At 39.1% G+C, this 27,105-nt stretch overlaps 1 protein-coding gene across 22 annotated transcripts in view; it reads left to right on the forward strand.

Moving 5' to 3' along the window:
- GRIP1 (glutamate receptor interacting protein 1) overlaps positions 1-27,105 on the forward strand; it is a 344,230-nt gene that overhangs the window by 218,914 nt on the left and 98,211 nt on the right. For 19 of the 22 annotated variants that reach the window (XR_012633414.1, XR_012633413.1, XM_074902912.1 and 16 more), the window contains exon 2: positions 13,411-13,491. The exons of 1 other annotated variant lie outside the window; for it this stretch is intronic. Coding sequence is in view for 17 of the 21 variants with exons in the window: in XM_074902912.1 (XP_074759013.1) it covers positions 13,411-13,491 (81 nt within the window). In the remaining 4 variants the exon portion in view is untranslated. Of the gene's footprint in view, positions 1-13,410; positions 13,492-26,509; positions 26,621-27,105 lie in introns of those variants that run through there. 2 more of the 22 variants (XM_074902917.1, XM_074902918.1) reach the window with 2 other exon arrangements.

The following is a 27,105-nucleotide window of genomic DNA, read 5'->3' on the forward strand; positions in this document are numbered from 1 at the left end:
TTTCTTTATTATTGTATTTTCCATTGGATTACAGAGAACTGATTCAGACATGGGCTAAGTTGGCAGTTCTAATAACTAAGTTGGCAGTTCTAATAACTACCTTTTTACAGAATTTGAGGAATACTGCTTGCCTTAAATAAGCTTTAAGACTAAAAAGGACTCAGGAGGCACTGGCAAATAGAGTATTTGACAGGTTAAAAGGCTTTCCATAAACAACCAGCTGGATGGATAGATGCTGTCTTGAGTACAGAAGGTGGTCTAGGCTTTATGTGAGCTTTAAGTAAAACAGGTATGTATAGATTGTTTTGTCAACTTGACATCTTTTTTGTTACTATGCTTCATTCCTACTCTTAAAAGCACACAGCACTTTATTTAAAAAAACTCTTACTCTGCACTGTGTTCAGACTTGTCCAAAGCTTCCAAAAACGGTGAAGTTCTGCTGACAGCTGACCTCAGTCAAAGTTATTGCGCAGTCTTTGTGGATATATAGAGTAAACTCTTCCAGGGTAGGGGCTGAAAGTAGGAGAATATTTCACGAGGGCATGAGGAAGGTGCCAGGTTTATAGTCTGACTCCTGAAAGAAGTGCATTCTGAAAGACCAGTTTTTCACTGCCAATTTGGACTACTGTGCATCCTTTGGACTATAAATAAGTGTGGCAATCCCACTGGTGTGCCAGTATAAATATGCTAGTACCAGTATAATGTTTATGCAGCTCCTAGTGACAGTGTTAGAATTATTTTATGAATCAAAGAAATAAAGCTTGTTAGTGGAGTTAAAAAGGATAATTTTAATGCTGTAAATTTGTACAGCATATTACTAAGATGCATAAGTATGCTTTACTCTTGATGTTGTCCACAGTGGATTTACACTTGTGCAAATTTTTGGTTTAAAGAAACCAAATGGATTCTTTACCAGATGGATATCCTAGTGCTTCAGTGACAAGATCAGCCAGTCTTTATGGTAAATCATGCCCAGTAAGAGGAACTGGTAGGATTCTAGCCTAAAGCGGTAAGCACAGTAATCTGTGTGATTTCTAGAATGAACAGTACATGAAAGATATTTTTTATAAGATCTTCTGAAAAGGGTAAGAATGTTATTAGGAGTAATAGAATGACAGTTAAAGCCAGGAAAGAAAATTGTAGACTGATGGAGGAAACTGTTTTCCAGCTGTGAGATCTGATGCCATTCTGTGGAGTAGTGTCCAAAGGAAAGCGGTGGAGAGGTCGTCACTAAGAGGCACTTACAGACACAGATAGGCTGAAAAATACATTATATAATTTACTGCAAATAGCATTAGTACCACACTGAAATAGAGGCAGGATAACTAACCTCATGAAAAAATTACCATTCCTAACTTCTTGTCTTTGAATATAGTGTTGTGACTGCTTATTCTTATCTTCCTTGAAGCAAACTAAACTCTTGCTTTCTAAACAGTTTAACATATTTTACTTACTTTTTATGCAATTTGGAGTCCTTCTCCAGGAACCATGTTAGAACTTTTATAATCTTCTTGACATTGGTGTTCCTCTGTCAAGTTTGGCTCAAATATTCTTGAGGGATGCTGATTTAGCTTCACCAACGTTAAACAGTGTAACTGAATCTCTTAATTCTTAGAACTTCATAAAGAAAAACAGTTACTGGTTTGGGTTTTTTTTTTCTTTCCTAAAAGCTTACATATGGCCCCTTCACACAATGCCAGCATGTGGCAGTGCATCAGAGTGATGTGATGTTCCTAAACACATGCAGGGAGAACAACAAAACCTTCTTGTGGACTAAGATGCAACTCTTAACAAACCATGGGTCTTCAGAACAAAAATTGTAGCTTGAACATTTAGCAATGTTTCCTGTCAGTGAGATATGTGCCACTTAGGAATTTCCTTTTAAATGAAAAGGTTTATAGCCCCATCCTGTAGAATAAGGGTTTTTTGCAGAAGTTATATATACAGAAAAATCCCAAACTGTCTCATAGAGGAAAATTACATCCTCAGTTTCTCTGAACTTTTTCACTGTTCCAGCTTCTTCAGTTTCTAGCTGCTTTGGTTAAGCCTTAGGCATTTCACTTACATGATGCCTGTATTATTTCCAGAAACAATAAACAGAAGCTCAAGACAATAAACAGAAGCTCAAAACAACAGAGGGAAACTCACTTTCAATCCTAAAATTATGTAATAATTCAGTAAATGCCGGGGGCTGCCCTTGGGCCACAACAACCCCCAGCAGCGCTACAGGCTTGGGAAGAAGTAGCTGGAGAGCTGCCAGTCAGAGAGGGACCTGGGGGTATTGATTGACAGCCAGCTGAACAGGAGCCAGCAGTGTGCCCAGGTGGCCAAGAAGGCCAATGGCATCCTGGCTTGTGTCAGCAACAGCGTGGCCAGCAGGGACAGGGAAGGGATCTTACCCCTGTCCTCGGCACTGGTGAGGCCGCCCCTCGATTCCTGTGTTCAGTTTTGGGCCCCTCACTACAAAAAGGACATTGAATGACTCGAGCGTGTCGAGAGAAGGGCAACGGAGCTGGTGCAGGGTCTGGAGCACAGGTCGTACGGGGAGCGGCTGAGGGACCTGGGGGTGTTTAGTCTGGAGAAGAGGAGGTTGAGGGGAGACCTCATCGCCCTCTACAGCTCCCTGAAAGGAGGTTGCAGAGAGCTGGGGATGAGTCTCTTTAACCAAGTAACAAGCGACAGGACAAGAGGGAATGGCCTCAAGTTGTGCCAGGGAAGGTTTAGACTGGATATTAGGAAGCATTTCTTTACAGAAGGGGTTGTTAGGCGTTGGAATGGGCTGCCCAGGGCAGTCGTGGAGTCCCCATCCCTGGAGGTGTTTAAGAGTTGGGTTGACATAGCGCTGATATGGTGTAGTTGGGAACTGTCAGTGTTAGGTTAATGGTTGGACTGGATGATCTTCAAGGTCTTTTCCAACCTAGATGATTCTGTGATTTTGTAATGTTTCTGGTCTATGGCATTCACGTTTAATGCCTTAATAAATGCTTTATGCTGTGTAAACAAAAAGGCATTTATCAGATTTGAAGTAGTTTGTGGTTGGGGTATTATTTAAAGAGGATTACTTCTTTATTAGCTAATTCACTGAAGTGAATATCAGCATATGCTAACATCTCTCAAGACACGTTTTCAGCTTTATTCAGATCCTGCATGATGGTCTCGGAAAGTTCTGAATTTTCCTGAGCAAAATAGCTTTGGGAGGAGATCAGCATACTTAGCCACTTAGGAAACCAAGAATTTCCATTCAGGCGCCTAACACGGGCTTAGGAAATTAACTTTGGACAAGCAAACTTGGAAGATATTCAGATCATTTTTCAAACGGTCAAGTTTACTGAGGTATTGTAAATATCAATAGGAAATGGCATGGTTATGCATAATTGCAGTGCCCTACTTCTCTTGCTTCTAGATTAAAACTGAGCTGCTACTGTAATAAGTAACCATATAATTCAGAAAAAAAGAGAATTAAATTTACATAAAGTATAATAAAATTGAATAAATTTTCACTTTAGAGAGACAACACAGTTATTCATTGGGTGCTATAACTGTTAAAATTAAGTTTCTAAGAAAACCAGAGGACACGTCTGCTAAATATGAAAAAGAAAATTACCAGAGGAGCTATTCTAAGTCTTCCTTCTCACAATTCTTCCATGTCACACACAACAACAATTGTTACTTATGGAAGCATTTGAAACCCTATGTTTTCTTAATAAAGACTGCTGGAGAGCACTGAGCACAGTTTGATAAGAAAGGATTAAGATTAAATACATTCATATTTGTCCTACTTGGAGCCTAGTTCATTAATGACTACTTTACATGCAGCTCTTAGGAAATCTTAGATATTTCTAAGCACTACTTCAAACAGCAGCATTGCCATTTCAAAAATGAAGGCTCATTGGAAGTGATTGAAGCCATAGCTCTAAAAGGAACTTGAAAAATTGTTACTCCTCTGCACCAGTAGGAGAAATTAATGCTTTCTTTCATGGTTGGAGCTCCCATAACAAGTCTGAAAGAGTTAGCATATGGGCAAAGCAAATTGTTGGTGTTTTGTTGTTTCATGAAGCATATACTTCAAATTCTGTACATTATACATCTGCTGAAAGGACTTAGCCAATTTGTGTCTTTTTTCAACTGTTTATAGTCCATTACGCTCTGACACAGCTGTGGTGACATTGTGGTAACCATGCATGTTCTAGAATGTTAATTTTTCTCTAGACTTTTGCATTATTTAAAAGCAAATTTTTAAACAACATCCTCTTTTCCCAGGAAATATATGTTCTCTGAGGTATTTTTTAATTATTTTTTTCAGTAACAGTTACAAAGGCTAAAAGTTACACCAGGCTAAACACACTTGTGCCAAATCTCCCATCAACAGCCAAAGTAAAAGTCCCGCTATTCTCTGCTTCCCAGCAACTTTAAATGTGGTTTATTGATTCAAGTGTATTCAATAATTGAGATGTAAAGGTCTGGATAGTAGCATTCTTGCTACGATTTATTTACAGCTTTTATAACTGTTATAGCTGTTATAGATCTACAGATTGTAACTGGTACTGGTTACATTAATCGGGCTATTGCATAAATATTCAGTTATTTAATCAGTTCTCATTCAGAATTATTTGCTCTTTAAGTTCAGGGGAAAGACTTGTCCACTGTCTTTAACAGAAGTCCTCTCAGCTGGAAGCTGTAAGGCAGTGTGATAACAAAGCTTCAACTCCCTTCTCGGTATTTCTTTTTACTTTCCCGGTACTTTTTTCCCTTCCCATTGCTGTAGATCAACCTGAAGATTACATTTTCCAGAATTTGTAGCAGTTCATAGAAAATGACTGTGCATGTTTACCAGGAACAAAGCACTGTAATTGAGATGAGCTTACATGGGATCGGAGACATTTTTCTAGAGTGGTCCTGGTGACTTTGCAGTGGCTGGGCTGCTCACAGGAGTACAGAGGGCATCTAGAGTTCAGATTCCCTCTTCTGCCTGATACAGTGCAGGGCCTGGAACTGATTGCAGAGGAGATCGCTTTAATCTGTTTTATTTTGTATGACATACCTAAAACATTGATCAGAGTGAGTGAGCAAGACTGAATGATTGTGTAGCTGGGAGTTTGCATATTCATCTATGGATGTGAGACTGGGGTTTGCGTCCAGTAGATATTTCTGCTTTCTTACAGAATGGAAGATCTTTAACAGAAAGGTCTGAGTTTAGAAGAGAGTAAGTTTCTGCAGAAATGGTCCTAAAAGTTGTGCTGAGACTCTGTGTAAGCCTTCCTCAACTTCAGAGCTTCTGTAAAGCACAGGTATCGGTGAATACATGTTTATTTTTTCTGTGAAAGCCTCCATCTGCAAGCTGCAGGGATAACCAAGAATGCTGTAGCTCAGAATTTACCATCACTGATATAATACTGTGCTGAAAATCATGCTACATTTTTAGTTAATGCTAAACTTCATGCTATTTAAAGATAAAATTCAGGATGCATTTGTGATATAGAAAGTATGAAAACCTATGGTATTTTGTGCTGTACTGGCAAGATACATAAAAATCTCTTGCTTTTAGTGACAAATATTCTTCATTATAAGTTATGGAGTGGCAAATTTCTGTGACTGGGATGTTACAGATCTAAGAATGCCTGAAGTAATAACTGTAGTAATATCTGTGAACTTGGTGCTTTTAAATTTTAAGAAACTGATCTTGGGGATGGTCTTCTCTCTGCTGTAATCATCCTCTTGAAAACTACTTGTGTTGTCAACCTCTACCTCTGTACAGGTATGTGATTTTCTGTTAGTCGGAGGTGTATGCTAACTCAAACAGTGTAAGCAACAACAGGTACAGTCAATCTTACTCCTCCTGTACACTGAGACAGCTGGAGGTGTAGCCACCTGAAGATGTCATGTGCTTCCTTGTGGTATCTTGAGACTCAGATTAGTTGGAGACACTTCACAGTGGGGAATGTTTGAGGAACATCTCAGATTTCACATGCTTGGGTTCTGAAGTCTACTTAGGAGCTACACTGTCAGACTCTTAAGAGGTTTAAATTCAGTTGTCCCTTGGCTAAAGAAGGGCTTATCCTATTATGAGGTATAAGTAAGCTGTTGAAGAATGAAAAACTGAAAGATGGAAGCTCACTGTTCTTCCTCATAATGCTTTCATATCTCCTGTTGAAAAAAATTTAATATAGCTTCCAAGCTTCTCAATATTAAAAAATTCCCCTGTTTTTGAAATTCCTCACTTAGGAATTTGATGCCATGTTATTCCCCCTGCTCCCAGAGGAATGCAGGCTTTGCAGAAGAGAAGCATGTAGAAGTGGTAATGTAGAGCTGAGAACAAGCTGTTGTGTGAGAGAGACAAGATAGTGAAGGATCATCATATTTTCTCTCTACTTAGGAGGGCTGAAGTGGCAGCCACTGAGTTGTTCAGTAGCTGTTCCCAGTGGGGTGGGAAGAGGCTTCCCCTTCACATCTGACAGGATGTAGTTGTGCTTAGTGGCCTTCTCGGGCCACCTGATGCTGCAGAGGATTTGGACATGTTTACTGGGTTCAGTAGTTATAACCTGGATGTGTGGCAGCAGCAGTGAAGGAAACATCCTCTAACCTGTTGTGAAGACTTGAAGGAGGGGTGCTCTTAGGCTTTATCACATCTGTAAACAACATCCTTGGGTCAATAGCTTTCACAGCCAACCTCGAGAGACATGCAAATAGTTCAGTTGCCATAAACCACCTGAAATGTTGAATGCCTAGACTTGACTGTTGAGGAAATACCTTCTGACTTTCCTTTCATTCCCTTTTAAGTGTCCTCATTGGTATCCTTCAAAGGATGTTAAACGGAATAGAGAAAATACCTAAAGATTTCATACAGTACAGTATCAAGCACTTTATATATATCTATATACATTGTCCACTGTATAATCTTTGTAGGGTTACATTACTGTTGGTTTGTTACAGTGTGCAGAGCCCTTAGTCTTGGACAGAGGCCCCCCCCCGGTATAGTAAGAGCAATATAGAATGATATAAAAGGGTCACAGCATGGTACCTATCTCAAAGAATAAATCAATTCATATCGTTACAGGATAGAGATGCCAGCAGATAAAAAAACAGGCAGGAAAGTGCTAAAAGTTGTTTATCTGCCTCACAGTCAATAGCTAAGGCAATAAGCCTACAGTAGTAGCTGTAACAGAATCACAGAATCATCTAGGTTGGAAAAGGCGTTGAAGATCATCTAGTCCAACAATTAACCTCACACTGACAGTTCCCAACTACACCATATCCCTCAGCGCTATGTCAACCCTACTCTTAAACACCCCCAGGGATGGGGACTCCACCACCTCCCTGGGCAGCCCATTCCAACGCCTAACAACCCCTTCTGGAAAGAAATGCTTCCTAATATCCAGTCTAAACCTTCCCTGGTGCAACTTGAGGCCATTACCTCTTGTCCTGTTGCTTGGTACTCGGTTAAAGAGACTCATCCCCAGCTCTCTGCACCCTCCTTTCAGGTAGCTGTAGAGGGCGATGAGGTCTCCCCTCAGCCTCCTCTTCTCCAGACTAAACACCCCCAGTTCCCTCAGCCGCTCCCCGTACGACCTGTGCTCCAGACCCTGCACCAGCTTCGTTGCCCTTCTCTGGACACGCTCGAGTCATTCAATGTCCTTTTTGTAGTGAGGGGCCCAAAACTGAACACAGGAATCGAGGGGCGGCCTCACCAGTGCCGAGGACAGGGGTCAGATCCCTTCCCTGTCCCTGCTGGCCACGCTATTGCTGACACAAGCCAGGATGCCATTGGCCTTCTTGGCCACCTGAGCACACTGCTGGCTCCTGTTCAGCCGGCTGTCAGTCAACCCCCCCAGGTCCCTCTCTGACTGGCAGCTCTCCAGCCACTCCTCCCCAAGCCTGTAGCGCTGCTGGGGGTTGTTGTGGCCCAAGGGCAGCCCCCGGCATTTGGCCTTATTGAAACTCCTGCAGTTGGCCTCAGCCCATGGCTCCAGCCTGTCCAGGTCTCTCTGCAGAGCCTCCCTACCCTCGAGCAGATCAACACTCCCACCCAACTTGGTGTCATCTGCAAACTGACTGAGGGTGCACTCGATCCCCTCGTCTAGATCATCAATAAAGATGTTAAACAGGAGTGGCCCCAAAACCGAGCCCTGGGGGACACCACTCGTGACTGGCCACCAACTGGATTTAACTCCATTCACCACAACTCTTTGGGCCCGGCCATCCAGACAGTTTTTTACCCATCAAAGTGTGTGCCCATCCAAGCCATGAGCAGCCATTTTTGCCAGGAGAATGCTGTGGGAAACGCTGTCAAAGGCCTTGCTAAAGTCAAGGTAAACAATATCTACAGCCTTTCCCTCATCCAATGAGCAGGTCACCCTGTCATAGAAGGAGATCAGGTTTGTCAGGCAGGACCTGCCTTTCATAAACCCATGCTGACTGGGCCTGATCATCTGGTTGTCCCACATGTGTTGTGTGATGGCACTCAGGATGAGCTGCTCCATCAGCTTCCTGGGCACCGAAGTCAAGCTGACAGGCCTGTAATTTCCCGGATCATCCTTCCGACCCTTCTTATAGATGGGCGTCACATTGGCCAATTTCCAATCAGTCAGGACCTCCCCGGTCAGCCAGGACTGTTGGTAAATGATGGAAAGCGGCTTGGCGAGCACCCCAGTCAGCTCCTTCAGCACCCTCGGGTGTATCTCATCTGATCCCATGGACTTGTGTGTGTCTGTGTGATGCAGCAGGTCACTGACTCTCTCCTCCTGGACTGTAGGGGGGTCATTCTCCCAGTCTCTGTCTCCTGGCTGAGTACAGGAGACTAGTACAGGTAGTCTTGTTATTAAAGACGGAGGCAAAGAAGGCATTAAGCACCTCAGCCTTTTCCTCATCACTTGTTACCACGTTTCCTTCTGTGTCTAGCAGGGGATGGAGTTTCTCCCTAGTCTTTCTTTTGCTGTTGAAGTACTTATAGAAACATTTCTTGGTATCTTTGACTGCTGAAGCCAGTTTAATTTCTAGCTGGGATTTAGACCTCCTGATTTCTGCCTTGCATAGCCTCACAGCATCTTTGTGATCATTGTGAGTTGCTAGCCCCTTCTTCTGGAGGCCTTAAACTCTCCTTTTCTCCCTGAGTTGCATCCAGAGTTCACTGTTCAGCCAGGGTGGTCTTTTCTGGCGCCAGCTTCTCTTACAGCACCTGGAGACAGCCTGCTCCTGAGCCATTAACACTTCCTTCTTAAAGAGTGCCCAGCCTTCCTGGACCCCTATACCCTTCAGGACCATCTCCCAAGGGCTTCTGTCAAGCAGTTGCCTAAACAAGTCAAAGTCAGATCTTTGGAAGCCGGAGGACTACTTGCTTGTCTACTTGATCATTATCTTTGCGGTCTTGAATTAGAAGAATTGTGTGCAGGGCTTGTAAAGGATGGTACGTGAGCTACTGTTACTGGTATTTGGGGCTGTTGCTTTCATGAGGACAAGCAAAAGGAGAGAACAGGAAGATCATTTTGCTTTGCTAGTTAAGAATCTCAGTAATCTGCAAGATGTTCCCTCTGACATTATTGCTGTGTTCTGCCAGGAAAGGAGGTGAATTAACATAGTGAGCATCTTGTTCACTACCACACATTGGCAACTACAAACAATATGCAGGTATGATTTGGGAGGGGGGAAATGACCCCCACCTACTAATGGCATAAGAGGGTTTGTTTCATGTAGTCACAGAGTGAAGAGATCTGGTGGCATAGCAGTCACCTTAATATGACCTACTGACTTGCTAGAAGTTGTTTACCATGGGCTGTCTAATCTCTTAACGAGAGGAAAACAAGAAAGCTAAAAAAAAAGAACCAGTGATGTAATAACTGCTGCACCCAGAGTGTACCCGCATTGCAACCCTAGTCCTGCTGTAGCAAGCGTGGCGCCCGCAGTGCAATTCCCCCCGACATGGCCGGGAGCTGGGGCACTGCACGGCAGGTTTCCAGCCATGTGTCTGCCTGTTTCAGGTGAAAGCGTTTCCGTGCTCAGGGGTGATGCAGGTCAGCCTGTGAGTTCTTCAGAGACTATGGCTCACTCCCTGTTGATGATTGGGTTGTATTAATATTAGGGGTGTAGCTAGGTGAGATATATGCTTCTGAATGTAGCCTGTTTCTCCCTCTGCTTTGTATGTGTGCATTCTTAAATATGTCACAGCTTTACCTAATTTTGAGTTACTGTCTCCCATTAGAGAGGAATATTTCATGCCCATTTGCTCCTTTGCTTTTTCAGGGTGTTGGCTTGCTGGGTTGGGTTTCATCTCCATGAAATCTATCTGTGCTGTAGAGGGGGGAGTTGTAATATAAAACACTCAGATAAATCCCTCTAGTTACTGCTATCATGAGATATTTTTGCATGTGTTAAGACCCTCCCTGCTAACTATAGAGCGGATGGAGACATCAGTAAATTATAATTTGTTAATAAAGTCTTGTGGCCACATATACAACTTTGCTAACACACACAAACAGGTTTTTCCCCTTTTGACAGTGTGAATGGTGTCTGACATTTCGGGGCTATAAGGGCTTCCTTGTCTCTTCAGTTACTCTGTTCTTTAGGATGGCAACTATTTCTGCATCTGTATGTTTTTTGTATTACTTTTTTGTCTCAAATAAGCATCTCAATAAGGCTGTTAGCATTCTTTCTTCAGTTGCTTATATTTATTTCCATTTGTTTCTGGGAATCCTTTACACTGATTTCTAGTTATGTTGCAGGGTGATTTTACTGTTAAATGGGCATTGAAAGATAATTCCTTCCAGTCCTGGGAACAGCTTCCCAATCTACTGATTACACAATGGCTCACTGTTCTTTCCCAATAATAATTGGGTATATTTTGCATTAATAGGGGTTCAAAAGTTTATGAAGCAACTTTTTGCACCTCTTTTTTTGCTGTGAAAAATCTGTAGACAGAATAAGAAGTGTAACACAATTACATGCCTACAGTATCTAAGCCATATAAATATCTTTTTTCAGTGTTAATATGCTTAAATTAAAATACTAGGTTACTCACATGTGCAACCTCAGTTACCGGTCATATCTACCAGTTGTTATGTAGAAAATTCTAGACTTTTTGCTCAGGCTCCTTAGTAAGTAATTTGAATGTGCGCTCCCCTCCCCTCATTGGTGTCGTTAACCAGAAGGATTTGCAGGCTTGTTCTTTATTCTGAACTTGGGACAACCACAGGCACTCTCAGCACAGTGCAATATTGGGAAGATCCTCTTCCATTTGCTCAGTGACAAAGATTCAATGAAAAAGGTCTGGTTGTAGAAATTCTTCTTTCCTTTTTGCCCTCTCTTCAACCTGATGGAAAGGATTTATGTGTAATAACTCTGACTTGGAGAGGAGTGCTTTGTTCCATAAATTGATAGATTTTTTTCATAGGTAGGGCACACATTCAAATAGGGCCCAAAAGCCATCACCATCCATTGGTTCCTGAGAAATTGTATTATGTTTCCTGCCCACTTTTTAATAGAAAAATGTGTGTCTCACACTATCTACTGTCACATTCAATACCTGCAAATAAGTAATAAAGGATGGAACACGTAAGCCACCTGTTATTGATGAACTCTCTTTTTTTGGTATTGATATGAGTTAGTAAGGCTGTTCGGAGAGCCTTGTCTTGAGTTCAAGCTCAGCAGTGCCTCTTCTGTGAAAAAGATAATCCTCCTTCCTTCAGAAGCTCTAGTTTGTTCTTACTGTAAATTTTTTCTTTAATAAGGGGATGTGTATTCTGCATATGCAATAATATTAGCTTTTTCACTTTCCTCAAATGGAAGAACAAAGCTTTAGATGTCTACCTTTTTCTTAAATAAAGTAGCTGGGTCTGTGTTAATATTTTTTCACGCTTCTGTATTTCCTGTAGCTGACAGCTTTATTTTCTTGGAGTTTGTACTAGCATACAGTATAGTCAAGCCTGTTATCTTTCTCCTTGTAACAGTGTAGTCCTAAAGCAATGGGAGTTCATTTTACTGTAGAGAAAACAATTATATTGGCTGTTGAGGTATTTTACCAGTATATGTTCTTCATTACTTGCTGCATTTTCATCAAGGTGCATGGTTATAAATGTTTTGCCTTTTTCTTTTTAATTCATTTTGGTTTTTTGTTAATGTGTCCACTTAACAGTAGCAGATTTCACTGCAGAGGTTCTGGTTTTAAAAGACAACAGCTCTTCTAGCCACTTCTTTCTGAGACCTGGTTTTAAATTAAATTATGGTGGCCAAACCCTATGTCTCTTGTATAAAAATGGATTGCTGTCTTTGATGCAAGTGTCTAAAGGAGTTTGAGATTTCACAATATTTAAATAGTGTAATCAGCAAAGAAGGCTTATAATGTCAAGAGTGTCAGCTGAAAAGACAAACCGATTCTCCAGAAAATGTTTATGTGGTTCTTGATCTAAGGATGCTATACCAGATAACATAGTCTTTGATTCATTTACTCATTGATCTGTATTTAAGTATGTGTTCATACAGATTCTCTAAACGTATTGGTCCTTTGCATCCTGAAGGAAAATATGCAAATAGAAGGATTTGATAATACTTTAAAGTGTTTGAGCACTGGATTAAAGGACAAGCAAGACAGAAGCCTAATTTCTTCTGATTCGTTTCTTTTGATTGTAATAATAAAATGCATATTATTTCTTCTTTCATACACATTCCTTTCCTGAGCTTATAGCTTGTCCTTTTTAAAGCTACAATATATTTTATTCCCAACCATCAGTCTACTCTTAAGAGGGGTGTAGCATTGACTCACTTTCTGCCTAATGTTGCCTTTAATTGGTGACTCATCTGCTTATCCAATCATTAGTGGTCTCTTAAGCACTGAGGTTGAGCAGTAGGTGTTCCATGTAGCCCCCTATTTAGATACAGACTATTACAGTGCTGTTCTTCAGGCATAAATGTGCCTGGCCTATTTGGCCACAGCTTTCTGATGTTTTCACCAGTTAGTCATTACAACAGAAAAGGAACCACCCAGTGACAGATCCCAAAGCAAAAGGAATGCATCTTTACAGCCGGAATATTCAAAAGCTTCTGGAAGCCTTTCACTACTGAACAGGGATGGCCTTTCTCACTTGAGTCTTTGACATGTGAAGCTTCTTAACATGAGAAAAAGGAAATTTCTATGGTTATGTTAAAACCAAAAAGACCTTTGTATATCAAGTCTGTCATCAACTAAGCGTTATCTCTGATTTGAGTTTTACCCCATCCTTTTCAGCTCTGCTATTCAGAGCCCTTGTCATCAAGTCTAAACATGACATCGAGCATTGAGTCAGCATTCAGAAATACCCATCCTTGTGTAGTTCACAGCAGCTCTTGTGTTCTGCATTGTTAGTTCACACAGTATTTGGGTAAAAAATATATGGCTTTTAACATTATATTTAACAGTAATTGGAAGTGTTGCTTGTTTCTGTTTAGATGAGAGTCCTTACACAAAATCTGCAAACCAGGCAAAGGCACCTGATGGAGCACTGTCTGTGAGGAGACAGAGTATTCCAGGTAAGACTTTGCTTTGCTTTTTATAACACCTAACGTGTTCATGAACAGCAAGGTAATACTAACCAAAATTCAACTAGTTATAAAAAGCAAATTAATTACAGTTACTTCCAAGCAACTTTATGAGGAGGGTTCCGTGGGAGCTGTAAGGAATTCTCACTTTTAGGCTACCTTGAGCTTTTCCTATGAAGAACATCCCTGTGTCTCTGTCTCTTGCAGCAGATTTGAGACATAGATTACAACAACCTTTTCATCAGAGGCTCATGTATTCTGAGGCCTCATGAAATCTGCTCTTTGATATATGATTTTGATGGTATAGGGTGATTGACTCATATTTTCTACTGCTGATCAGACAGGCTCAGAAATCTAGTAGAGAAACACTCTGTCAGACTTCTCATCTTCACTTGATTTTCTGCCACACATATATGCCCATCCTTGTCTGTTCTGTCATCACATTGTGCAAAGCTGGACCACTAATTAAATGGTTAAAATATGTGATCTTCAAACCTATGTCTCTTTTAATTACTTCAAACAAGTCTGCAAAATATGCTCACAAAAAGCATGTTTTATATATATTATGCAGCAATCTAAAGGGATTTTTACCTCAAGTAAAATTGTAAAGATCTTTTAATGAAAACAAATGAACACTGACAAAGGTTGTGTACAGGCAGAGTAACTGATGTTGCCAGTCTAACCTCAAGCACAGTAACCTCTGACTCGAAGGGAAGATGTATTGCAATAGAAATCAGAAACTGTAAGGTCATGTCACCCACCTTCTAATGACTAATGTTAATATTCTCTGCACTCCATGGCCTTATTATTGAACAAAGTTATACAACCCACAGGGAGGCTATGGATACCGGGGATGGAGCTCAGACCTTTACCACTGCCAGGCTCAGATCTCATCCCCATAGCTACAGCATTTCTGAAAGGCCAAAGTACATGTTTTGTGGATGCTTTATGTGCATGTTTGTACGTGTGAGAGATGGATGATTTACTTTTGCTCATAATGAACATCTGTTGAAAAACATCCTAGTCATTTAAAGATTGTTATTTTTATGGTAGAATCACGAAGATCATGACTGTTGTGATATGGTATGACTACAGTGTCCAGTGTGTAGTTACTGTTATGAGAAAGTCTTTCATTATACAAACACCAACCAGGATTTTTTTTTCTCTAAGTCAATATAAATAAAAATTCATTGTACTTCAGAGTGAATCAAATCACTGTTCTTTAGAGTGAATACCTCTACATGGGTACCTTTTCAGGTAATGCTTTAGCTCATAGGTTGCTAATATTTAATGTACTAAGTATCTACTTACTGTAAAAAATCCTTTTAATTTTTTCACTGTGAACTTAGTAATTGTCATTTATGGTATGGTTACTGTATTTATAAAACACTTGTGCTAAGTCTGAATACAGACTGAAGTTCATGGTTTCACATGACATTTTGAGAGCTGATAATTTTTACTTGTACTCTTTAAAAAGAAGGTTTAATGAAAATTGAACTGGTGCAATTTTTCTTTAGAGTGTTTAATAAGATTAGGAATTTCAGGTGTTGAATAGCCATCATGACCAATGACCATTTATTTCAGATTTTTTTAAAATTTGCAGTATATTCTGGAGTTTTTGAGAGCACTGCAGATAAATCTTTCCTCTGTGCTCTGCATAGGCATAGTTTGTTCAGAGAGACAATACTGACAAGTGTTTGGTGAAGTGTTCTCTGTTTCATTTCAGGTGTTCTGAAAAAAAATGATCTAAGCTTATCTATGTTCTTCAGCTTTTAATATAGTGAAGACATTTATCTTAATGCATTGTTGTTGCATCTCTAGACCTTAGGAGTCCCAAAGGATAAATGAGATTGAGCTGGTTGGATATTTAAAAAAAAATAATTAAAACTTTTTCATGCCCTGACAAATTCATATTCTAGCACAGTGGGTGTGGGTTTAGATACATAAATAGCTCTGTAAAACTAAGTACTATTTTGAGAAGTTACTTGAACATTTGGGAGTTTACCGAAGATTCTGAAAATAACCTGTAAATGTTTATATCACTTGGACACTGAGAAAATTTGACCCCATATTTCATATGTAAATTAGCACCTTGTAAGTAACATCTATTCTTGCTTGTCCTTGGGCAGTTTATCCACATTATGGATTAGTCTTGACACAGATGTGGAAGCATCCCAGCTAGCCAGCTTGTCTTGTCTATAGGAGATGTACTAGGAGTATTAACTAGTAGCATTAACTAGTTTGAGATCAGAAGTAGTACAGCTGCTTTTGCTTGGGGGCAGGATTGTGCTTCTGACAAGATGTAGGTCAGCTCCAAATAGCCTTTGAATTGGAAGCTATGATGCAATGAATCTGGTAAATTCTTCTAGACCTGGATGGAGACGTGTCAGCTGGAGTTACTGTCAGTAATCCTTACATGGAGAGCATTCATTTCTATTCCCTATAGATGGTATGCCTGATAAAACATCACATTTCTGAAGTGCTGTTTTTTCAAGCTTAAACCATGGCAGTGCCTTTGACAGTATAGCTGTCTAATCCACTTGATGCTGTCATTCCTGAGACATGGACAGCAGATGTCTTATTCCCAAGGAATGCACTGGCCATTGAATCAGCCAAGAGAAAAATTCTGGGTTTTAGCAAGGTAAATGATCTTATACTGAGTTTTGAACAGTCTGGAAAAAATACTAATGAAAATATATATCCAGATTGTGATGTAAATCTTCCAGCATCGTGTGGGACCACATCATCTCCCTGTGCCCGGTGAAAGTTCCCTCTCATGACATTTGAATTTACATTAAAGGATTCCAGTGCTCCTTCTTTGGCCACATATCAAAAAAGGGAGCATTTATTGCTGTGAGACCTGAAACTACTATACCAACTGTAAACCCCAAGAGGTTGTTTTTATCCCTCCATGTGAAACAGTATTGAAAGTGCAGTATTGATGAGCAAAGACTGGATGCACAGAGAATTAATATAATTCTATAGAGGTTACATGGAGCTCAGGCTTGGTTTATTTTACAGGGAAAAAACAGGTTGAAATAATCATTTTATAATTAAAGTCAAATGAGCACATACTGTGAGATCAGTGCACTAAGTTTAATTCCTTTCATCCCCAGAAGCAGGGAATGGATTAAGCATCTCTCTGGAGCAGAACTTGCTTGCTTAAGATGCAGAATGCATTATTCATGCAACAAGACTACATGTCATATTTATCATGTCTTCACATGGTGTAAAATCAACAAGCAATATATTCTTTCAAAGGGATTTACAGAATTGCTGAAATTATAGTTAATTCAAATTATATGCATTAATATAATTGCAATTTGAAACTTGGACTTAATTTTGCAGATGTGTAGGTGTTTAGTTATATCTATATATACATGATTGTTTGAAACATTATTTATCTTTACAGTCAGAATTTCTTAACATAAAAATGAGGCTTGAGGTTAACGCCAGCATGACAAGCAGCCTGCAAAGTAAGAAACAAACGTATTTTCTCTTCTGAACCTTTAAATTAGACTGTGGGCCAGTGTATAATGAAACCTTATTGATACTCTGCCCATGTAGTAGTTTACAGAAGCCAGGGGGGTGTGTACTGTGCCTCATTCATGAAACTAGCACTGTCAGACTAGTACTTGGGCACATAGATGAAAGGAATGTGTTTCAAAATTCACAGATAAGACCCTTCACTCAGAATCACAGATGCAATTGAAAACTTCTGTCATTTAAAAATAAAGTATTCGATACTCACTTCTTAGCTAACCTCTCAAATCCTCTCAAATCTCTCCAAATCTCAATCCTCTCAAATAGGTTTAGATGGCTATAGCTCCTGTTGAGTTCCTGGGCTGAGGTTTCCTCCTGGCTTGCCGAGGGTCCAAAGTGGTACCTAGCCGAAGGGAAGCATTAGGTCAGTATCACTTGAGTCAAAGGTATCGTTCCTGTGGTTGCTTATTCCTGCAGGAACTTTAAAAAGGGCATCAAATATTCCAACAGTACTGATACATTGTCAAGAGCCGATGACACTGGTCAAGAGACACTTTGAAATCAAGAAGACTTTAACATTTGCTTAAAGATAAGCATGTTCTCAGTGCTGTCCTGAATATGGATAGGCTGAATAGCTGCTCCCATGCTTTCCAGACTAAAATCCAATGTCCTCTTACCTGTTTTAACAACATGGACAAACCTGTCAACACTAATGTTGTGCAAATTGTTAATTTATTTATTTACTTGTCTCGTTTCAGTTCACTTACTAACAACTGAGGAGATGAAGGGGGAAATAAATGACCTGACACAAGCATAAAAATAATTCCTTCATGAAACAAACAAAAAATGACACCGTAAATATGTGAGGGTGATTAAAATATTTCATAAAATCTGCAACAAAAGTTTCATTTTGTTTTTAGCCCAATTCTGTATGTGCTTTTTATTGAGTCTTAAAGTTAGTATTGTTAAAAAACCCATGTAAAATAGTCAAACCCCCCCAGTTTTTAAAGAGGTGAAATGTTTCAGCTTCTCAATGTTTTATTTTTGTTGGCTGAAATCATTAGCAAGTTTCAGTTAAATTCTGCAAATACCTTTGGTTGGGTCTAAAGTCTGTTTTTTCAGGGAAAAGCTAATTTGTACCCAATCTATTTGACATTAAAGTAAAAAAAATACATACTTTTTACTTCTTGCATCTACTGACTCAGACACCTGTGCTATTGGGAGACATAGAAATGTGAAGTTTTATTGCCTAAAGTGGTGAAGGGCTCAACTATAGTTACTATAGTCAACAACTGTAATGCAAACTGTAGTCTGGGACAGCTGTTTGAATCATCTGTGAATTCAGAGAATTAATTTAGCTAGGAGGATTGCAGTCATGTAGCTGTCTCTCTCCTAAGTAAATTCTTGTTCAAAGAACCGGCACCAAATAATGAGGAGACATAATGGGAGTATTTCCTCAAACAGGAAATTTCCTTTTTCTCTGGGACAGAAGTATAACACAGCTGCCTGCCTTCTGCCCTGCTCAGCACACCTAGCAAAAGGTCCCTCCTCATCATGTTGTTTTTGATCCACTGTTATTTCACCTCCTGCTTAACCCTTGTGCTCTAGCTGTGCTGACCTCTGGGACCACCAGGAGCCATTATGCCTTCCCAAGTCTCATTCCAGCCACCTTCTACTCCACAGTGCAAAGTGTGAACTATTCCTGAACAGGCAAAATGTCTGTATTTATGGTGAGAGTGCATGCCAACCCTTATGGAGAAGCGCAGGAAAAACCAAACATAAACGTTATAAACCATTCTTTTGACATTTTCTCTACCACAGGGAGCCTGTTTTTCTCTCTAACCAATCTTTTTTATTATTATTTGTCATTTGCAAGATTTATACGCAGTTGCAGGGATGTACTAACAGGTCAGTCGTTAAACTAGGTCACTCTACTCTGAAGGAAAATTGTCAAGACTTTGAAGTCTGAAATTAAAGTGACCAGATTTTTCAGTTCCTTTGTACATGCATGAATACTGCACTTTCTTTCCACACTACCTGATTCTTTGAAGCATGCTATAATACAGGTTTCCTATTTCAGCACAGTGTTTGATCTCAAAAACAGAGCTGGCCATCAAACTGGAGGGAAAACACAGAGTGAATGTACAGCCCTGAGTGCATCCTCTGCAGTGGCTCAAGCTCTAGTATTGCTGTTGCTAGCAGTTTTGCAGCTTCATTTTTGGGGAGTTTGGTAACAGAATTTTAATGTAAAAATGAAATGTTAAACAAACAAATATTAGGGTAGGCCGAATTTTGAGCTACTGAGTTAGAAGGGAGCACATGCAAATCAAAGAACCTTAAAATGCCTTGTAAGGATAATATTTACGGAGCCGATACTAAAAAAATAATTACTGTATGATGTGGTGTCCTCAGTAATTGCTTAGGATACAAAATATTCCTAGGAGAAGTCATGAAATACTAAATTATTGTAATAAAACCAATAATTAATGTCCTGGGAATTCTCAGGCTCTGAAATGTTTAAATACACAATGTATATGTCAGTAGAAAACAGTAAGGCAGTTTTCTTCTGATCCTTGGCTCTGAACACACACAGGTGCTATTTAACTGTTTACAGAAACACAAAAGTATGCCTTTTTTTTCCCATTCCCTGACCAACAGCTTGCTGTGCAGCAAATGTTCATATTATGTCTCAGACTACACCAAATGTGATTTTCCTGAGGGGGTTTGTCTACTCCCCACAACTAACTCGAAGGTAGGTCAGCTGGAAGCTGAAGAATTTGAAAGACCGCTCTAGCTTCTTCACTGTGGTTTTGGGTTTTTTGTAACATATAGAACTGACTGTTTAATCCTGAAAGCAAAAATGTATTGCTATAGGAAAACAAGCAAAGGTTGTGAAGAAATAAGAAAATAATTGAGAGTTAAAATATATGTATGATTCTGGGATCCAGTATAGATTACAGTTAGAGACAGAACGTGTGATCCAGTTACACTGTGCTTGATTTACCAATATAAAATTGTATTAGCTGAATTAAACATTTGTGTGTGCTGTGCTACAATTTAAATGAAAAGGTCTGTACAGCATAGTATAATACTAGAACAGATAGTGTGCATTATTTTTCTTTTACAAGATAATCATGGAAATAAGGGGAAGATACAGAAAGTAATACCAAGAGATTAGAGTAATTGAAAAAAAATCCACATGGATTTAAAAAAAAAAAAGACAGACTTCTTAATGTGATCCAAAGGTACAAGTTGCATGAAATGACACTGCTAGGAGGGAAGATGGCTCCCAGGTTATTCTTGCTGTAGCTCAGCTGTTAACATCTGAGCCAGGTTCACAGTGACTGACGAATGTGACAGACAGATGATCCATCCCCGGTGGGTAGATGTTTACCTGTGTGCAAACACACCTCCAGAGCCAGGGTTTTTTTTTCCTCTGTGATTAATATGACATTGGCAAGACAGCAGGTGTTCAAAAATAGCTGTTCTCATGCTTGCAGTTAACTTGGTCAAATTTCTTCACAATCCCGTGTCAAGTAAAACCATAAGATGAAAACAATCCTATTATTTTTTGACCAGGTGCTGCTAACTTCAGCAGCCCTCTTTGCATCATTTGCTATAGGGCAGCCACCTTCTCAAGCAGCATTGCTCAAGTTATGCAGACTTCAATCACCTTTTCCAGACTTATCAAAAGAAACCTTCCTTGCCTTTGACTTCAGCTTCCCTCAGATTTTGTAAGCACTCCGATGCTGTGCTGTCTTGCTCTAATGCTTCATTCCCTACCAAAATATTAAACAGTCTTCACTGGCTAACTGGTTTTGCAGATTAAGGGCATGGTTTGCCTGAAAAAAACCTGTCACAAAATCATCCCCTACCTTTTTCATAGTTCTATTGTGGAAAAAAAGAATTCATTGTAGAAGCAAAACCTGAAAATAATGTATGTATCTCAGTAAAGGCTGTTAGGAAATTGAAGTATGTGTCTACAAATACACTTTTATCCCTCAATTTGCATTTGTCTCATAGACATTTATTTTTACTGTGTACTTTTTAAAATCAGCAAGAATGCTCAGATTTGCCACTTAAGAGATTCTTAGCATTTAGAAATCCATTAGCAATAACCTCTGCAGTCACAGTTATTATGGTAACTATCTTGGGTGATTTCCTAGCAGAAGCAAGTGTTCTGACCTGTGAAATGCAGATCACAGGCTAGGAAGCTTTTCTGCACTTGAGGTGTTTATTATATCTGCAAAGTCATTTGCTGATTTCATGTTTGATGAGAGGCTGCAGTTGCTATATCATTTACAGTCCTTTCTGCGTGTTTGTTTAACCTGCTGGAGGTTTATCAAATGGTCTGTGAAGCAACTGCAGAGCTACATGTCTTTTACTTCTCATCAACACTGGAAATTCCTGAATTTGCTTTCACATACTTAATATTGAAAGAAGTAAGATTTCTCACTTATCCTCCCTCCCTTACAGCAAAATAACTTTGTTGGAATTATTTAATATATGGCATTCATGTAAACATGTTTCATACACAGATAAACCCAACGTTTAGCTCTCGCAGAAGATGAAAAAAGTCCAATAAGTTCTTACCTTAACGAGATTGCTGGTAATTTATTTATACATTTTCTTTAGAGAGCTGCTACTGTGCTAGTGCTTTACAGTACTGGAAAGGATTAGAATAGAGAACAATCTAATTTCATTCCTTTCACCATAAATGAGGAAAAAAATGCATTAAAGGCAATACTGTACATGAGGAACACACACTTTTTCAAATATCCAACTAATATGAAAAGTTAAATATCTTTTCACTTCTGTATAAAAGTTGATTATGGGCACAGACAAAAGCAGGATTTGTTGCTGATGGTGCCAAATGGTGGCTGCGTTTATGGATTTAGTTGCATGTAATTTTACCAAACTTCAGCCCTTCAAAATAAAACATATTAAATTACTGCAGCTGCAGTTTTTCCCAGCAAAATCAGTTTAGCTATATGTAGCGTGATGAGGATGAAACCCCATATGGTATCTATAACATCATTTAGAAAACTGTCTCAGCTTTCAGCCCTTGCCCAAGCATGCATTTTGGGGCAGAGATGGCAATTTTGAGTGAATCATTCTTTATTCAGCAAATGTGCTTGCAGTGTGTACATGGGTATGTACTCCACCGGCCGCTTGTTGGTTTGGAGCAGAAATCCCTAGCACCTGCCTTGCTGGGTCACTGTGATACCTTTCTCAGTGGAGCCTGGGACCTGAAAATAGGCCTGGAAGCACCAGTGCATCTTATCAGGTTGGGAGTCCCGTCTCCTGGTTGTTTTCGTGCACAACTTCGATGTGCTCTCTGAACTTCACAAAGGGAAAACATCCCGGTTTCATTCATTTTAATGGTTTCATTCATTTTAATGAAAGTGTTGGTGATGTCTGTCAAAAAATTTATTCTCCTTTAAAGGCTTCAGTTAGAAGAGGAAGCAGGCTGTAGAGACCATGTGAGGATAGAGAAACTAGGAAAAGCCAAACAAAGGTGGTCAAGAGTAGGCTTGAGAGGTATGGAGACCTAGTCTGAAAGAGAAGCTGGACAGGCTGGATGAGTTTGGAAAGAGGGAGGAAAGCCATATGCTCATTAAAGGTCGTGACAAGAGATGCTAAGTACAGGGAGGCCTCTAACCATGTGACTGTGTAATTGATCACAGTCTGTTCCTGTCTGAACACAAGATTTATCAATCCCTATAATAGCTGCTGTCCACAAGAAGTTGTAAAACTCTTCTTTTGTGAAACTGGATTTTGACTGTCCCTTGTGGAGTAGAACAGCCAAAGCTAAAGCTTGATATTGACCTCTTGAAAACCACTGCATTTCCACAGGATAGCACAGCTGGGTTTTCATGGGGGAAGAAGGGGAGTGTCACCAGAAAAATGGAAATTACATGAGAAGATCCATGAGGATGCTCAGGTTCCCCAGTCCGCTCAGAAGTGAGGAAATGGATTTTAAAATGTTCAAGCAATGTCTTTTTCTCTTGAGTGGAAATCTATTTAGACATTCTTGTCTATACTATTATCAGTCCATTATTGATCAAAAATGTGGATTCAACAGAAAAATGGATTCCTGCATCATTCAGTTGAGACAGTCCTCCTGGATCCAGTATCACGAGAGAGGAAGAGGAAGCAGTAAACCCATGGATGCAGAGTGAGTCAGTGAATTCAGAAGGGTTTGAACAAATTAATTAGCAAGAAATTCATACATAAAGACCACAAACATTGAGGAGCATGGTATCATCTAACATGACAGTACTGTATGTTGGGGAACTGTGGCAGGACTGGACTAGACAAAGTAGGCAGGCTGTCATTCTCTCCCTAAACAGGACCTCCTTTTCCTGCTTTCCAAGATGGAGCAGGGCTAGATGGAGTGTTAGTCTGACCCAGCAGGGCATTGCTGTTTTTCAAAAGTCCTATGTCCACCAGTGCTTTAGGCAGAAGCGTATGACTAGCAAAAGAAGTCCAGGCAGGTTCCTTTAAATTCTGAGTAATTTGCTAATCTGAGAAACTGAGGGTTAATTTTTATCATTTGCCTACTTAGGTCTTTTTGCACTTGATAGATGCTTTTTATGTTACAGTTATAGATAATTAACTTGATTTTTTAAATGATGTTCCTAATCTCTTTTCCAGTACCTCTTTAAAGAAGTTAATACATGCTTTCCATCTGGTTTTTTTTTTTTTTAATCTCCCGTTCAGTTTTTGCAGTGTTTATAAATTCAGGGCATGAAGACAGCAAGGAAATAATCTATCATCTACCAAGATAACAACACTGTCACACCAAAATACGCTATCCCAGATCTGGATAATAGCTTGCCCTCTTCTTTTCAACCCTATCAGCAGGTCAAACCTACTAGCTCTCACTGTAAACCTTGACTTTTACATCAAAATTCAATAATCTTTTTGTTACAAAATTATATGTCCATTTTGCCAATATGAAGTGGTTTAAAGTGTTTCATGTGTGGATGGAGAAAGGGTTGTTTATTTCATTGTTTGTTTAATAGCATTTTTAAGCTTCTTGGAATAAGAGACGTTGGTGTTTTGTGTGTCTTGCTCATCACAACCCTCATGTGTGGGGCAGAGGTACGAATTTGTACCTTAGAGTATGGAATAAAAGAGTTGGGCATGTCTGTTTTGTGTAGGAGCTGTAAGACCACAAGTTAATTATAGCATCATTACAAACTAGTTTTTTGTTTGTGGTAGGAACAAAGAGCTCATCTTTTATATATATATATATATAATTTTTTTTTGCTATATTTATTGTGAATTTACATTGAGTTCATGGGCCAGAAGAGACCTTGGTGACCATCTAAACTAAACATACAGCTTCCCTGAATTTACTTGTATTTCAAGTTGTATTTCAATTATATTTTAGAGGGACATTCAATCTATTTAAGGTTGCCAGTGATATAAAATCCATTGCAGCCTTTTGTGGTTAATTAGCCTCACTTTTATTTCTAGCTTGAGTATATGTGGTTTCAGCTTCATCTCATTTGTGATAAAGAGTTGTTTTTCATCAAAATTCACTTCATCCTTTATAGCTAATTCATTATGAAATTATTGTTTAATCCTCCCTTTTTTGAAGTAAACAAATTGTGCTTCTGAGGTCTTCTGTTCCTAGGCCTGTTTCTTTAACTATTCTGAAAACTCTGTTCTGACTTTCCAGCCCTCTCTTTGTTTAGTTGATTCTTGTTGAATCATGTAGCAAGAATGAATAAAGCATCCAAGTGATAGTCACTTCTTCACTAATTACAAAGGTGTACCAAGTATTGCTGTGTAAAACTATCTTGTTTATATATTCATGGTTTGCATTAATTATTCTGCCCAGTGAGAGTTTCGATCACCTGTCAGAATTCCCAAATCCTTTTCTGTCCACATTAATTTCATAATTAATTTACTACATACATCCATTCATACCTCTTACATTAATAGAGTGGGAGACTTTATTAACTTTGTAGATGATATACAGGCTAGTAGAATGCAGATGCTTATCTTTTTTTATTTATTGTCCTTGTCCAAATTGCAGATATTACTTTCAATTTGTATCTGCATGGTCTTGGGAATCCACTAATGTGTGAATAAACACATGAAGAAGGCTCTTCCTTAAAGTCTCACTTATTAACAATACTGAAGAGTACAGAAAGCAAAACAAGGAATATTTTAATAGGGTAAAAACAGTAAGGAGGCCAAAGTCAAAAGATGCCAATGCTCTTATTCATAGAAAGCATTGGTGGAAGGACACTGTGAATATCAATCCAAGCAGGAGCAAGTACCAGTTTTCAATGCTAATTGATTTTATCAGTGAAGCAAAGAGCCCAGCTTAATAGTTAACTCTGAGACAATATTCTGTCAAGACCTTCTTGCCATATTAGATGACATTGTGACCCCGAATAGTTGTCAGATAAATGATACAGAAAATGAGCATTGACCTTTGTGGTAGTAAAAACCCAATGTCATAGAAGAATGAGGGACACATGCTGCATCTGAATTTTAGGTGTCACTGACAAACCATGAGTGATCATACCTCATAACAGAGTGTGAATATTGATCCCCAAAATATTGCTCCTGTAAACGGAAGTGAGAAGTAAAAGCTGATAGAGGTTGTATAGGGAAATCTTGCCATTAGACCAAGACTGCAGCAAATAGACCCAAACTATCAAGAATATCTAATGCTGCGGTACAATTAAAATTAATTCTAATTTCTAAATAACATGCATGGAACATATTCACATGGGAGTGAAAACATCTGCTCTTCCAAAAAGTTTTCAGGTTGAGTTCTGGCTAAAAGATATGTCATTAATTCTGGAATTGAAAATTTAGCAAGTGTATTTGAAAGTCACTACAAACTTGTAGCTACAAAACCAGATGCCTAGTAAGGAATTTCTGCAATTTTATGATAAGAATTATACCTAAGCCTAATGAGACCATTAAAATCCAAGAGCTTTATTCCTTAGCCACTAACAAAAGGTAATGGTGCAGTGGAGAGCATGTAGTGGATGGAAACATAATAAAAATGATGGAGCTCAATTTACTTAATCCCACACCATGGAAAATAATAGACAAGCTTTTTTAAGTGATTCAGTCGAGCTTAAGAGCTAGCCAACTAGGATGATAGCTGGACATGACTATAATGTAAGATGTGCTTTTCATGGTCTCAGTTAAGGGTGTTGGAAATCTCAAGAGTATTTCTGACAAGTTCTGGATATGTTTTATAGTCCAGATTTTCTCTATGTACAAAGTTGAAGTAGAGTCTAGAACATTTTATATGCTGATCCAATACACATTTTAGTATATCTGCTACCCTATAAAAATATCATTGACCAGTAGTTAATACATGGGGATCAGATTGTATCAGGGCATCATCTTGTATTTTTTTAATACATGTATGATTTAAAATTAAACATTATAAACTCAAAACCATACCAAATCTTCTTCTCAGATGGTGGCACTTAACATTAGACTGGTATCTGGTATCTTCATCATAAACTCTGCATCTTCACGTGGGGAAAAATGTGATGAATGTGCAAACCTGTTACGGCCTGAAGATCACCTACTCTAGACTTTGCTAAAACAAGAAGGAAAAGAAAGTCCAGAGCAAAGACTCTTATTACAGGTATTCTGTAAGATGTATAAACTAGGTGTTTCCTGGAGAATACTGCTGGTGAAGCTGGGTTGGTTGGAAGTGTGAATTGTGCAGTATTTCTAAATGAACAAAGCTTCAAGGTACAAAAAGTGACATCAGCACAGAAGTGCTGTCTCTCTTCTTTTGCTTGATAAATTGGTCTAAATTTTTTTGGCTTCTTTTTTCCCCCATTATGACTTCATCTCTGCTGGGAGGGTTTGACATTATATCAACACACATATAGTCATGTTTGGGGACTTTTTTTTAAAATGTAGATCTTCCCTTAGCAGAAAAGTTTTTGGAGGTGGAACCTGCAAGACATTTATGCAGAGGAAGCTTAGAGGAAAACAATAGTTGATGATGTTTAGCAAATATCGAGAAAAAACTAGAGTAAATGTGTTTATTTGGTAGTTTTCCTCAGGCAGAAATCACCTTTCCCATCTATTTTCAGTTAAAAGTATCTTGGAGGAGGTGAC

Source organism: Athene noctua, chromosome 3 (assembly GCF_965140245.1).
Source record: "Athene noctua chromosome 3, bAthNoc1.hap1.1, whole genome shotgun sequence".
Classification (NCBI taxonomy): domain Eukaryota; kingdom Metazoa; phylum Chordata; class Aves; order Strigiformes; family Strigidae; genus Athene; species Athene noctua.